A 16,069-nucleotide genomic window follows, 5' to 3' on the forward strand; every position below is an offset into this window, starting at 1 on the left:
TAATAATCTCAAAAGTACTTCAAGATTCTGAAGAACATAAGGGTAATTATATTTCAAAGCATTTTCCTTAAAGGGAAAAATACGGCATGACTATCTCCATTTTAAAATGGAAAAGAAAAATAACCAGCACCGCCCTGCCCAATCAGTGAGCTTAAGTGACTTGTTACTAACAACACAGATAGTGTTAGAAACCCAGCATACAACATGGCCTCGTCTTTATCTTTACATCCAGTTCCTTTTGAGTCACAGATTTAGAACCAAAAAGGACCTTAAAGGCCAAGTTCAAACACTAGTTGAACCACATCATGTTGCAGGTAAAGAAAGTGAGACTCGGAGAAATGAAATGACTTGCCCAAGGTCACACAGGTGACAGAAGCAGGATTTGAGCCCAGGTCCTCTGTCTTCCAAGTCATACTTCTACTCTAAAACACTGCCTATATCTTACCCGATAACCCCCAATGACCAAAAACAAAACAACCACAAGAATAACAACCCTCCCCAACCTATTCTGCCAAAACTGCGACAAAATTCTGCATCCCAGTGACCTATATCTTCGCTGTAAAATAGCTAAAGACAACGGTTAATTTTTCCTTCTTTTCTTTGCTGTTTGGGGGTGAGGTGGGGGTAGGGAGGAGTGCTTGGGAGTGGGGAGGGAAGAAAGCACAGACTTTTGGCATCACTGTAGTAAGAATATCCCAGGGAGTAAAGACCCAATATCAATGCAGACTGCAACTCTTCTGCAATTAATAGTCTTAAGAAAGTTGCCTGGGAGTACAGAGATGTAAGACTAGTCTAAGGTCATGCAGCTAACATATCTCAAAAAATATATGCTATTTGAGGTCAGAAGCTGCATCATCTGGTGGCATACAGTAATGAATTAGATTAGAAACAAATTATTATTAATTGATTCCTCTATACATTTATGCAAAGCTGAGCTGACTCTCCAGAGAAGTACCCTTATGTAACAGCAAATGAACACTTTTTGAGTCTGTTAATTATTATATATGGATGCACCAGATCATTCTTTGAAATTTTAAATGTATTTTTAAATGTATTTGTATTTTGGAGGTGAAGGGGAACATTATTTCTATCACACTAGCATATAAACTGAACATATCTGATGACAACCACATGGGCTATTTCTGTTCTAGTTTTCATGGATTGTAGTCTTTCTAAAGAAGTTAAATATTTTTGAATAACAATCATTTTAGTATTTCATATAAATCTAGGGTAATGACAAAAATGCTTCATTTTAAGCAGAAATCTATAGGTTGGGTCAATAACAAAGAAACCCAATATTTTCCAAGAAAATATTTCCCAAACACAGGTTTTCATATTTATTCCAATATAAAATAAATTCTTTACCTTTCCCAGCATTCTGCCAAGAAAGTAGTAATGTCTGGCAAAAGAATCTCCAACAAGCATCTGTGCAGCAGGGTTAGGATACAGAAGCCCTTCATTAGTGGTCTTAAAAAATCCTTGGTTGGGGTTAAACCCTGATTTCAGTAGTTCATTCAGGAACTCTCTAAATATGCCACCACCATCAATGCCAGCTTCATCTAGGCCATGTGCATTAAGTAAGTGCACACGAATCCGCTTTTTCAAATCAGGCTCTAAAAGAAAAACAACAACAACAAAAAAACAGGTGAACAAATGAAAATAATCCCAACAGATTAATGCATCAGGACAGTTTATGCAAAAGAAAAATCATAAAATTACAATGAACCCAAACAGCATCTTAATACAAAGAAAATAATTTTCCCAGTTTAGGATAGGAAAACAGTATAACCACCACAAATGTTAAAAAAAAAAGTGGGAAAAACAGCATTTTTGAATGAACAGTAAGACTGAATCAGGTAGGGACAGAACAAAAAGACCCTAGCAAAAGAGAAAGTAATGACAAGAGGTAGAGTTGTTTATATAATCTCTTTTACTCAATAAAAAAAGCATTCTGAAACACTGTAGGAAAAATTTTCAATGCAAACATTTTGAAAAAATTATTAATTGCCAATATATATGAATTATTTAAATATTTACAAGTACAAATAAAACATTTATAAAAATTATAAATTTTTCAATACAGCTGGACTAAATCATAGCTCTACTAAGAGAATATTGATATAAAAATGTACTCACAACCAATCCAAACAGCTATTTCCACCTTTTTTTACCTTCTTTGCCAAACTGGGTGTGAAGTGATGCATCAGAATTGGTTTAATGTGTACTTCTCTTATAATTAAGGGTTTGAGACACTTCTATATGTAGTTATTAATTGTTTGCATTTTTTAAATACTTTTCCAGTTTTATTAATACATTACAAAAAAACAAACAGGAAAATAGAAGGTTACATATTTTACAACTCTGGTGAGAGAGAATTCAGAAACAAAGAAGAGAGTAGCCTCCAAAATACAAAATATACAATTTTGATTAAATTAACATTAAGGGCTGTTGCATAAAAAAAAAATAAGCACAACTTGGAGAAGAGAAAGGTATAGGGGAAAAACATTTTACAGCAGCCATTTCTGATATAAAATTTTGGTATACAAATTCTAAATGGTACTGATACAAATATAATTTAAATACAAAAGCTATTTAAGTGATCAAAAGAATAGTTCCAGAAAAAAGAATTTAAAGCTATGAACAACTGTATGAAAAATTGTATTAAACATTACTAGTAAGAATGCAAATTACAACAACTCACAACGTTCAATGTAGCAAAGACGCTAGAAGTATAGGCCTTCAACTCATGAGGGTTAAAATGCTTACTCAAACTTACTGAGTATGTATCCATGATCTAGACACTTGAACTGCAGAAGCTCAGGCTCTTGATTTTTTAAAACAGATATGAAAATTTCCTTAGTATTAACCTCACAGAGTTTTTATGAGGTTAGAATGGAATAATGTATATGAACCACTATGAATCCCTCAAAATGTTATATAAATATCAGTAGTTATTTTGTGACTCAGCTTTCTCATCTTTAAAATGAGGGGGTTGAAAGAGGTAATCAATGAGGTCCCTTCCAGCTAAGAATCTATGATTACTTTAGAGTCTGTTGTGGTACATGGTGTAAGGGGCTCATCAAAACCTGCTTTCTATCACACTGGTTTACATTTTTGGAGCAATTCCTGTCCAACAGTCCTTCACCCAGTAGCAACCTGAAGAACTGCAAAGCTCAGCAGAATAGCAATCATGTCCATGAAGATCATTTTGCTACTCTGGAACAGTTTCATTCATCTCACACACTCCTCTATGGAGTGAGTGGGAAAAATCATACCCACTCTATCTGTCTGACCCCAAACCATACCTTCTATCCCATACATCTAATCACCAGAAACCAGGGGTCTACCCAGCAAAGAAATCTTCCCATTAGCCTAACAGACACTTATATAAACATAATTGCCAATTGTCTTCAACCACTACCAACTTGTTATGCGAACAGTAGTCAAATCAATACTACCTAAGAGATCTAGTAGAAAGGATGAGACAACAGACTGTCTTATTTTTCTACTCACAAACCCTGTGACTCCCTAGACTGAAACTCCTTTCTCTGGTCTCTACTCTCCAATAGCTGTCATATCACACCTAGCAGAACAGAAATTCCCATGGTCTTAGTTTTGTGTTTGCATCTCCAGAGACTAGCACATGCTAGTTCATTCATTCATTCCTTCATTCATTCATTCATTATTTCATAGAATCTTGGACAAAAAAAACAAGATCCTAATGTCAACATGTTGTGTTTTTCCTCGCAGCTACTCGTTGATGGCAAGGGAGACAGAAGAGAAAAACTGATTTCAGAAATGAAATGTTTGTCTAAGAAAATGAACACTGTACAGAGTAATGATCCAAAGACAATTTCGAAGGACTTATAAATAATGCCATCCACCTCCAAAAACCTGAAGGAGTATGCATGTAGCTTGAAGCATAATCTTTTCACTTTTTTTTCTTGTCTTTTTTTGGGCCAATATGGCTAATATAGAAATGTTTTGCATGATTTCATATGTATAAATGATAGAACATTTCTTGCCTTCACAGAAAGTGAGGAAAAAAGAGAGAAAATAGTATGCTTCTATCTGCATTCAGACTCCATAATTCTTTCTCTCATTTTCCATTATAAGTCTTTTGGAATTGTCTTAGATCACTGCACTGCTGAGAAGAGCCATATCTATCAAAGCTCACTGTTGCACAATGTTGCTGTTACTGTGTACAAAGTTCTCGTGGTTCTGCTCACTTCATTCAGCATTATTTCATATAAGTCTTCCCAGGTTTTTCTGAAATCTACCTGCTCATCATTTCTTACAGCACAATAGTATTCTATTATATTCACGTACCACAACTTGTTCAGCCATTCCCAAATTGATGGGCATCCCATAAGTTTCCAATTCTTTGCCACCACAAAAAAATCTGCTAGAATATATTTGCACATGTGGGTCCTTTTCCCTTTTTTATGATCTCTTTGGGATACAGATCTAGTAGTGATATTGCTGGATAAAAGGGTATAAACAGTTTTATAGCCCTTTAGGAATACATCCAAATTGCTCTCCAGAATGGTTGGATCAGTTCATAACTGCACCAACAATGCATAAGTGTTCCGATTTTCCCATATCTTCTCCAACATTTATCATTTTCCGTTTTTTATCATATCACCCAATCCAACAGGTAAGAGGTGGTACTTCAGAGTTGCTTTAATTTGCATTTTTCTATTCCATAGTGATTTAGAAAATCTTTTATATGACTATAGGTAGGTTTAATCTCTTCACCAGAAAACTGCCTGTTCATATCCTTGTATTCCTATAAATTTGACACAGTTCTCTATATATTTTAGAAATGAGGCCTTTAATCAGAGACACTAGCTGTACAAATTGTTCCCCAGCTTTCTGTTTCCTTTTAATCGTGGCTGCAATGGCTTTGTTTGTGCAAGTGTTTTTAATGTAACCAAATTATTCACTTTGCATTTCATCATGTTCTCTTTCTCTTGTTTGGTAGTAAATTCTTCCCTTCTTCATCAATCTAACAGGTAAACTATTCCTTGCTCTCTTAATTTGCTTATAGTATCACCCTTGATGTCTAAATCATGTACCCATTTTGACCTTATCTTGTCATACAGTGTAAGATGTTGGTCAATGCCTCGTTCCTACTGTACTATTTTCCAGTTTTCCCAGCAGTTTTTGTCAAATATTAAGTTATCCCAGAAGCTGGAGTCTTTGGGTTTATCAAGTAGCAGATTACTATAGTCATAGACTACTGTGTCTTTAAACCTAACCTACTCTACTGAAACACCACTCTCTTAGCCAGTATCAAATAGTTTTGATGACTGTTGTTTTATAAAACAGTTTTAGATCTGGTATAGCAAGGCCATGAAAGTAAAAAAAAAATGTTTTTATTAATGTTAAAAATAAATTATAATTAAAAAAAAAAAAGGAACAGCAGTCAAGAAGACAGAAATTCACAACAGATAAAATCCAAAAAAGAAACCAGAAATAAAACTCATAGCCTCGGACGTCTATAGACAAATGACCAGAGAAAAGCCACATGCAAAAATAACTAGAGGCCACAAGCAGGCAAATTTTACCTAACAGGTATCAATGAAACTTGGTACCATGAATTCCCAAGTTATGGAAACTTTATTCAAAAGAAAAGGAACAAGGAAAGTGTGGTGGAATATCAATGTATATTAAAGAGCAGCCATGTGAGGAAATTCAGGAAACAGAAAAAGAGCAAAATGCAAAAAGAGTAAATGCAAAAATGTCCTGTGGAGGGACAAAGAGACATGATTTTGTCATCAGTATATACTATAGACATAGAAAATGAGAAAATGAAAGAGGATTTGGGAAAACAGGCCACAAATATGACACAGGCAAGAAATGTTTGATAACAGATTTCAATTATACAGGCAGCTGAAGGAACTTACTCTCTTTCAAAATGCTCAAAAACATCTTGACTTGTTTTAATGAAAATTTCATTCTTCAAAAGTTGGAAGAACAAGAAAGGGAAATTATATACTTGATGCATGTGAACTGGCTGGTGGGTAGAAATTATAGAAGCTTTGGGAGAAATGATCACTTCCTAGGGTTTGTGATGAAAGAGAAGTAAATAGGCTCTAAACCCAAAATTTGGGGAGAGCAGATTTCAAGCGATTTGGAGGAAAGACTAAAATTCTAGAGGGAAATTCATTCTGGAAGGGATATGAAATCCCCAAGAATGAAATTATGAAGAGACTGAGGATGAAAAAATGAGAACTGTCTAAAGAGTCAATTTTAGTCAGAGAAACCTGGAAAGACTTGTATTAACTGACAGAGGGAAGAAAGCAAAAACAAAATAAAATTAGGACCAAAATGCAAAAAAATAATAAACAAAAAAACCCACCAAAAATAGTTTATAACTCTGATACAAGAACTAATCATGACTTCCAAAGAGTTATAATGAATCTTTCCACCTACCTCTCGGAAGACCAAAAATAAAATATGAAATATTATATGAAATATGTTTTCTGACATAGCCAAGGAGTTGATTAATCTTAATTTGGAGCTTCTATGTTTTGAGAGGAATAGGGATGTGTAAAGGAAGTAATTAGCAGGTAGTGGAAGATGCATAAAAGAACAGTGATAAAGCTTAAAAAACACAGAACACTACAATATTCCAAGGACAAATCAGGGCAATTTTATTACTACTATATTAAGTTTAGTACACATTAAAAAAAATCAAACTGTATGTAACAGAAGTCCATAGCTTCATATACTACTCTCTTTCATGTCTGCAATTCATAAAGTTACATACTCTGTCAATTCAAATCATCGTGTTAGACTGTTTTACTTAATAGATTGTTGAGAAAAGTATTGGAAGGTGCTATTTTTTATGAAAAAACAAAAATGCATCATTAAAATTTTTTAAATTACAAAGTAAGTGGAATTAAAAACTAGCACAAGGTAAGCAGCTTTACTAGATATTCAATGTGAATTGTCACTAGGATTTTTGTTTTATATTTAGTTTAAACTTTCAGGATATATTCATCTTATTTTTATTCCAAAATCCTGGTACAGATTCTAAAGTTGCTTACATTCTAGCTGTTTTATTGTTCCATCTTTGGGTTCTCCCCAGGCAAAATCCATCCTACTTTAAAACCATAACAGGATAACTGGCTAGCAAACATACTTTATGATATGATTCGTTAACTTGTATGAGTGCTATAAAAGTCATCGTCTTTTATCTTTTTAAAGGCAGAGTGCAGCACTTGCACTTTCAAATCCACTAATCTTTATAATATACTACACTGCCATATCTAAAATAAAAACCTAACTGATTAGAAATCAAGGAAGTGATACTTAAAGACAAAATACTGAGCTACAATTTTTCAAAAATATATATGGTACTCCCATGGTAATAAGTCATTCTTTAAAAAAAAGCAACATCTAGAAGATAAACATATTTCTCCTATAGTTTAAGTGCCAATGAGTCAAATCAGTCATCACATAACCTGTTACAACTAGTACACTAAAGTCGTTGTCAAGCATGTGATGAGAGAAAAGGTCAAAGTGGGGAGGGGGAGAAAAGAATATAAATAAGAGCAGAAAAAGTCCAGTTAACTAAGGGTTAATTCAGATTAGACCAGGTGCTCTTAGTCTTAGCATTTCCCAGGATTTTTCTTAAGACTCTCATGTGAAAGTAAATCACAATTTTCTATAAGAACTTGGTGAGGTATAGATTGTTTCATTTCCCTCTTTCCTAAAATATGAAGGAATTGTAACATTACCTTTGGTTTGATTTTGGATAGATCCCCCAAAAGATCAGATTCTAAAATATGAGCTCTAGAAATTTCCACTTTATAAAGAAACTAACAAATTCTGTGTTCTGGATATTGCTAGGTAAACCTCACATTTTATTTCTATCAAAGTTCCTATTCCAGAATGCTAGATATCACTAGAGAAAGACAGGAAATACAATCTTAGTTGTGTCCTCAGTGCTGCCAATTATAAACTCCTTATCTTTCACTATGGCAAAATGGGGAGAAAAGAAAAGCAGCATCCATTTAAGTTACCTAACCGGACTAAATTTCATTGTCTTTAGGCCTTAAATATCTGTAAGTTGGTCATACCTCTCACAGACAGAAAAATTAAATTTTATTCAGTTTCTTTTTGGCACTCTGGAAATTAACTGCAAGTAGTCTTCTGTTTTCTGTAAGAGTTATAACACTTAAAACCTATTAAAAACCATTCTCTCTTTTTTTTTTCCTATGAAACCTAAGGCCCTTAAATGCTTTTGTTGAATTTCTAGGCGTTTTCATCAAGAACATATAAATCATTTTCAAATTTGAGTTAAAAAAAAACCATAAAAATCAAGGCAGGTCCTTTATTTATTCTACTCTTAAACTGCTAAAAGTTTTTAATGCATACTAGATTATACTGCCAAGCACAATTAAGGGGGAACAAGGTGGCAAGCAACTTAGTCCCCCAAACTGAAACCTAAATCATGCATGCAATTCCTTGATTAAATTAAAATACTTAAATGAAATTAAAATTTAAAAGCCTTAAACTGAAAGTACAGATACCATTTTCTAATATACTGATACGGGATATTTCCTTGGCATCAAAGGCATTGGCCATTAAATGCTGAATGTCTCAAAGTTTTTATTTGGAAGAATATAACAAGAATAATAGCAGCTTATATTTCTACAGTGCTTTACAGTTTGAAAAGCTATCCCTTCATGTTAACTATTAGTAAGATGATACAAATACAATTACAATAGTAATAGCTGAAATTTTTATAGTGCTTTAAAATTGGCAAAGCACCTGATAGGTATCACTTCATTTGCTTTTAATGACAACTCAACAGAGGATACATTACAACTATCATGAGTTCATTTTTGAAGATGAGGAAACTCAAGCTCAGAAGTACCACATATCTAGTAACAGAAAGCCAAGTGAGATTCAAACTCAAGTTTTCACCAATCCAAAGGCACTACTTCCACTGAATCACACTGCTGAGTTGGTACTCTCAAATATAAGGAAAAGGACCAGTCATGTACTAGCACCAATGAAATCTTTTTTGTCCAGCTCTGTCAATTCATCAGTGTAGAGAACACGGAGGGAGAAAACTACTTCGTCACACATGTTTAACAATTTGTCCTCTTTAGGACTGACAGGTCAAGGAACTTGCCCAAGGTCACAATGCCATTTTGTGTTAGGAGATTTAACTTGGTTATTCCTGACTCTTTACCACTCAACTGCAAATGGTCATATTACGAGGAACACAGGAAGGAACACTTCCCCTGTCTCAATCTATTTGAGATGAGTAAACCCTCACTAAAATTTAGACTGAGTCAAAGTCTTACCTTTAATAATTCTGAGTAAAATATCAGGATTCTAAAATAAGAAACATTTTAAAAGTACTTCAAGGTTGACTAAAACCTTAATATGAGTTAACTGTGCAATGCAGTCAACAAAAAGCTTGGATATTACTGTGGGTTGTAATCGTGTAAATACAATATACACTTTAAGGGAAGCTCAAGTTTCACTATTTTCTCTGCCACTGAGGCTCCATATGGTAGAATCTGTTCAGTCCAGATCTACAGTTCAAGAATTGCTGACCACAAGAAGAATTCGAGACGATCAAAAAGTACAAAAATAGATATTCCATGTAAATTTGTCCCGGCTGGTTCCCATCAGTGTGATCTTAGACAAGTCACTAAACCCCTCAAGGGCTCAGTTTCTTATCTATAAAATGAGGCAGTTTAACTTTACAATCAATAAGGTCCCTTCCAACAGTAAATCTGTGATCCTATTAAAAATCTTTCACATTAACAGAAACCAATGCAGGTAAACTAAAAAAAAGAAACTATTGACTGGGGAAAAAACATTTGCATCACATTTCTCTGATAAATGTCTGTGTAATTCATTCATATTCTCTCTTTCTCCTTTCCCCTACTCCTCAAACATGAAATCAGAGTTTTTATGCCCTAATTCCTTAACAAGTCATTTCTCAATTGGTAAGGAGTGGATAGCCCCTCCACTGACATATATCGCTACCTCTTTATGTCCTTAACACCAACGTTTCAAAAATGGTATAATCAAAAAATTAGATTACTAAAGAAAATGTTGATCATCCTGCATCCTTTTTTAATTTTTCACATTAGTCATTGTGTAATGCAGAATTAGAACCAATGGGAGAAACCATGAGAAAGAAAAAACAAACAAAAAAAAGAGAGCACATAGCATACATCCATCTGCATTGATATTCTACAGTTCCTTTTCTGGATGTGGACAGCATTTTCCATTATAAGTCTTTTGGAGTTGCCTTTAGATCCTTAGATCCTTGCCCTGCTGAGAAGAGCTAAGTCTATCAAAGTCAGTCACATCACACAATGATGCTATTACTGTGCACAAGGTTCACCTCATTCTGCTCACTTCATTCAGCGTCAGTTAATGTAAGTCTTTCCAGGTTTTTCTGAAAGCAGCCTGCTCATTATTTCTCATGAAATAATAGTATTGCATTAATCTGACATAGCACAACTTGTTCAACCATTCCCCAGTTGGTAGACATGCCCTCAATTTCCAATTCTTTGCTACCACAAAAAGTGCTGTTTTTTTTGTACATATGGATCCTTTTTCCTCTTTTATGATCTCTTTGGGATACATACCCAGAAGTGGTATTGCTGGGTTAAAGGGTATGCACATGTTTATAACCCTTTGGGCATAGTTCCAAATTGCTCTCCAAAATGGTTGGATCAGTTCACAAATGCACCAACAACGCATTAGTGTTCCAACTTTCCCACATCTTTTCCAGTGTTTATAATTTTTCTATTTTGTCAGGTTAGCCAATATTGTAAGCGGGATGTGGTACCTCAGAGTTGTCTTGATTTGCATTTCTCTAACCAGTAGTAGTGATTTAGAGCATTTTTTCATATAACTATAGACAGCTTTAGTTTCTTCATCTGAAAACTGCCTGTTCATATCCTTTGACCATTTATCAACTGGGGAATGACTTGCATTCTTATAAATATGACTCAATTCTCCATAAATTTTAGAAATGAGGCCTTTAACAGAGACACTGGTTGTAAAAATTCTTTCCCAATTTTCTGGTTCCTTCTAATCCTGGTTGCAATGGTTTTGTTTGTGCAAAAGCTTTTCAATTTAATGTAATCGAAATTATTCATTTTGCATTTCACAATGTTCTCTATCTGTTGTTTGGTCATAAATTCTTCCATTCCCCATAAATCTGACTGGTAAACTATTCCCTGCTTTCCTAGTTTGCTCACAATCTCAACCTGTATATCTCAATTGTGTACCCATTTTGACTTTATCTTGGTATACAGTGTAAGATGTTAGTTTAAGCCTGGTTTCTGTCACACTATTTTCCAGTTTTCCCAGAAGTTTTTATCAAATAGTGAGTTATCCCAGAAACTCTAATCCTCGGGTTTATCAAACACTAGATTACTATAGTCATCTTCCACATGAGTCTTCCTGACTCCAGGCCCAGAAGTCTATCCATTGTACCACGAGCTGCCAAAGGTAGCATAAAGCAATAATACCATATTAAGAGTAAGCATCTGAAAAACTGTGAAGTTTTTTTAATAACAAGGGTTATGCCTACAATTTTATTTGTATTAGCTGGACTGGAAATTTGCCTAAATTTGGCCTATACTCTACTTATTATTTAAAACGTGTGTTGGTCAATATATCTTCTGTTGCTTCCATCAAAAAAATTGTTTTTACTCAAATTTAAGTTAGACAAAGTCTGTACCAATCCTTGAAAGAGCTACCTACCTATAATTTTGAAAGCAATATTAAAATTTCAAAATATAAATCACTATAAAAAGGAGGAAAAAATACCTACCTTTATATAAAGCTGGCTATTTTTAATCCTTAGCAACATACAATTCTTTAAATCAGATTCAATATAGCTCTTCTGTTTTCAAGACAGGGAACAATTTATACAAATTGGGACCATGTATTTAGTTTGAGTAACTCTAAAGAACATCTAGACTAATCCTCTTCATTTACAGATGAGGAAACCAAGGTCCAGAAAGGTAAGTTTACTTCTTCACAGTATAAGAAGAGGCAAAGAAAAGATCTGATCTCAGTTGGAATTACTCCAAACTACACAACACTGTTTCCCACAGAGAAAAGATGTTGATAACTTATTGTTTTGATGATCAGTAACTGCAGAAAAACAATATTGTTAAACGTACCATTTTCTGGGGAAAGTTTATCATAAGCATCTTCATAAATATAATTTCTTCGGATTGTAACATTGATTCCATCCAGAAATGGACCATCTCCTTGTACTTCTTGTTTATCAGCATAGATTAATCTTTGAAAAATCTGACAAACAAGAAAAAAGATCAAAACTACAAAATATTCCTTAGGTGAAAATCAGCTAATAATGTCCTAATTGCTCCATAATCAGAGTAAAAGTTCGACTAAATGATTATGAGAAATAATTATTTGAATTACATTTTGATGCGCTATTACCAAACCCCTCGGTCAATGAATTCTTGATATTTATCATATATATCAAAGCAACTTCACAAATGAAGATGCTTGTTTTCATAATCATGTATCAATACTGTCATAGAAAATACCTTACATATAATTTGAGTTTTTACTGTCTTTCATAAAACATTTACGGTAATCAAATATACATATATATGTATATCACTGATATATCTATCATGATATATATGTATATAATTTTCAATAGGATAAATTTTGCATTAACCTAAAATTATTTTTCCTGAAACCCTTACTCCAATTACTCATGCATATTAAGAAGTATGGGAAACAACTCATGCAAAAATAATTGGTACAAAAGATCCAGCAGAGGGAGCTCAGAAAGTGTATAGTAAATTTTAAGGTTTTTTTTGTCTTTAAAACACATAAATAAGATCTAGCAGTGGTTCTAAAAGAAACTCATTTAGGCCTTTCAGTAAACACAGTAGGACTGTGGAGGGGGGGATCTCTCCAGCGGCCATTTTCTACCTAATCCAAAAAAGACAGTCATGACAAATGAAATTTGGTCATCAGAACATATCAGACTTCTAGGTATCCATTTTGCTAAAAGACCTATACAGACTACATATTATTATGACTAAGTTTATCCACATACATGTGAAACAACAGCACTCTGTGCTAGTGCAGGTGCCGGTCTCAGCATCAGGAGACCAGGCTGGATGCCCCCCCCAGCTCCCACACTTACTAGCTGTGAGCTGCAGCGCCATTCACTGAGCCTCTTTGCTTCAGTTTCCTCATCTGTAAAATGGAGATAACACTCGCACTAACTAACTCACAGGGCTATTGTGAGGAAAGAACTTTGCAAATCAGAATGGCGTCTATGCAGTTCAGTTTTATTACAGTGTGTCTCAAGTCCATTATGTTTTTTAAAAGCAGTATTTATAATGAATGTCTATGTACAACAATTGCCTTCAAAATAGTCCTACTCAACAATTGGGCAATATTATTGGAAACAACAGTTAACTCCCTTTGTAGTACTACTATTGGGGCTGTTTACAGGCAAGCTCTTACCTTTTCAGAATTTAACTTGACATGACTACACACTAAAGTATATATTAATAAGCAATGAATATTTAACAGGGTTCCATTAAGGTAAAAAAAATGTTAAACCTTCCGTGCTATATAACTTGACATTACAAAATTCAAATAAGAGTCAGCTGAGGAGAAGACAGCTTAATAAAATTGTAGTTAGTATTTCCTGTTTTCTTTTAACAATAAAATAAGGGATTTGGAAAATACGGTGATCAGAGATATGAAATAAATGAAATCACCTACCTTTACCCTTTCTTCAAATGGAACTACAAAAGGCAGTTCTGTGAGAATCGCAAGCTGCCTCTCCTCAGATACTGAAAGTGGAGCTGGTTCCAGACCTACTATAAAAATAAATTTTTAAAGTTTGGTTATTTCATTCATAACTTTCTATCTCTACTGTATGACTTTGTCAGCTTTGTACTTCAATAACTCCCCAAAATCACTCCCTTTGTAAAATTCTACAATTCTAAAAAGACACATTGTTAAAAGGTTCATTTTCCAAAAGTCACTACTATTATTGTTGACATTTCCCTACCTCAAAACCAACAATGGTTCTCTTTCACCTATGCACCTTAGCCTGGCATTAATAATCCTTTGCATTTTCACCCTACTGTATCTTCCTTCCTCAATTTTGTCTCTTATCTGTTCTACCAGAGATATACTCTGACCCTACGCCTTTGCTCATCTAATACTCTCAACCATAACGGCTCCTGTTCCATCTTCCCAAACAATTATCTTTCCAATCTTTTAACAGATGATCATAGATCAAGAGCTAGAAAGGATACTAAAAGTCATCTAATCTCGGGCTTCTTAAACTTTTCCCACTTGCAATCCCTTCAATGCTGATCTAATCCAATCTTTTCATTTTACAGAGGAAGATCGACTGAGGACCAGAGAGGTTGGGTGACTTATCTAAGGCCACACATTTAAAAAATGGCAAAAGCAGTATTTTAATTTAAGTAGTCTCACTCAAAATTCAGCCATGTTTTACACTGTATGACACTGATTGCTTAAGTCCCACAGGAAGTAAATAACCAAAGACTAACCCTAAATTCAGCATACTTTCCAATGTTCTCTTTGCTCCTTCATGAAGCTGTCCACAACGATCACATGTATTAGCAATCCTTTATTCCTTAATACTCTAGGACTGCTCAAATTAGACCATGAGATATACAAAACTCATATGATCTTACATTAAATGTATCTGTATTTTAAATCAGTCAACAAATATTTATTAAACACTTACTATACCTGTCAGGAACTGTTATGAAAACAGCTCTATACATACAAGATAGATAGAAAGCAAACTATAAATAATCTCAGAGGAAAGGCACTATCAGTGTTTTTATATCTTGGAAAATGTAATCCTGCACGACGCAATTCTAACTCAATCAACAGAAATGCTGGATTAACTTCCAATACCTTTCTTAAAGAAACAAATTTATCAGCATTTATTAAGCAATTATGTCTCAGGTATTATGCTAAGTGCTGAGGATACAAACACAATAATGAAACAACTCAGGACCTAAAGAAGGTCACCTATCATTAGGGAAAATGTGTACACAAAGTAATTTGGGGATAGAGGTGCTAGAAGCCAAATTATCAAAGCTCTCATATGGGAGGTGACACTTTAACTGGGCTCTAAAGGAAGATGGGGCTTCTAAGAAATAGGCATGAGACAATTACTGCTTTATAATATACTGTGAGACCCACAAGTGCCATGCTCCTTTTGTTCCTCTTATTTTTTTCAGTACCTCCTTAAAGATTCCATAACAAATAGTCTTCCAAATGAATTTTCCTTAGTAGTTTGATGGTTGGAATAATAAGTTAATTTTGGTAGTATATACATTATTATATTGCTCTAGTGCAACCATGAACAATCAATATTCTTCCAATTATTTAATTCTGCCTTTATTATTGTACTTGTAATATTTTTAAGCATGCCTTGGTAAGCTGACTCATGGAGATTTTCTTCTTTGTTTTTGCTATTCCTATGGAGAAAAGCTGAAAAATTTTATGATTATATTTTTATGCTTTCATTTTACTGAAGCACCTAATTATTTTAATTACTTTCTACTGTTGATTCTCTATGAAAGCTATGTCATCTGTTAACAAATATACCCTCTTTTGCCAATGTTTAGACACTTTGTTTCTTCCTTTTACCTTACTGCAATAGCTAGCTAGCACTTCTACAACTATGTTAAATAATAGTGAGAGTGGGGACAGCCTTGCTTTATTTACCACTGTAGGCAGAATTAAATAATTGGAAGAATATTGATTGCTCATGGTTGCACCAGAGCAATAAAATAATGTATATACCACCAAAATTAACTTATAGCTTTAGTATTCCAACCATCAAACTACTAAATAAAATTCATTTGGAGGAATAAATGTTACAGAATCTTTTAAGGAAGGACATATGGACAAAAATAAGAGGAACAAAAGGAGCAGGGCACTCCAGGTCTCAAACTATATTATAAAGCAGTAATCGTCTCATCTCTATTTTTATTTCAATAAAAACAATTTGTTTGAA

At 34.0% G+C, this 16,069-nt stretch overlaps 1 protein-coding gene across 3 annotated transcripts in view; it reads right to left on the reverse strand.

Moving 5' to 3' along the window:
• The window catches only part of UBE3C (ubiquitin protein ligase E3C), a 169,342-nt gene that overhangs the window by 54,109 nt on the left and 99,164 nt on the right, over positions 1-16,069 (reverse strand). For 2 of the 3 annotated variants that reach the window (XM_036760064.1, XM_036760063.1), the window contains exons 16-18: positions 13,780-13,877; positions 12,183-12,315; positions 1,366-1,613 (exon numbers count right to left, since the gene is read on the reverse strand). In XM_036760064.1, coding sequence (XP_036615959.1) covers positions 1,366-1,613; positions 12,183-12,315; positions 13,780-13,877 — 479 coding nt within the window. The remainder of the gene's footprint in view (positions 1-1,365; positions 1,614-12,182; positions 12,316-13,779; positions 13,878-16,069) is intronic. The other variant, XM_036760065.1, reaches the window with a different exon arrangement.

This window comes from Trichosurus vulpecula, chromosome 5, assembly GCF_011100635.1.
Source record: "Trichosurus vulpecula isolate mTriVul1 chromosome 5, mTriVul1.pri, whole genome shotgun sequence".
In the NCBI taxonomy this organism is placed as follows: Eukaryota; Metazoa; Chordata; class Mammalia; order Diprotodontia; family Phalangeridae; genus Trichosurus; species Trichosurus vulpecula.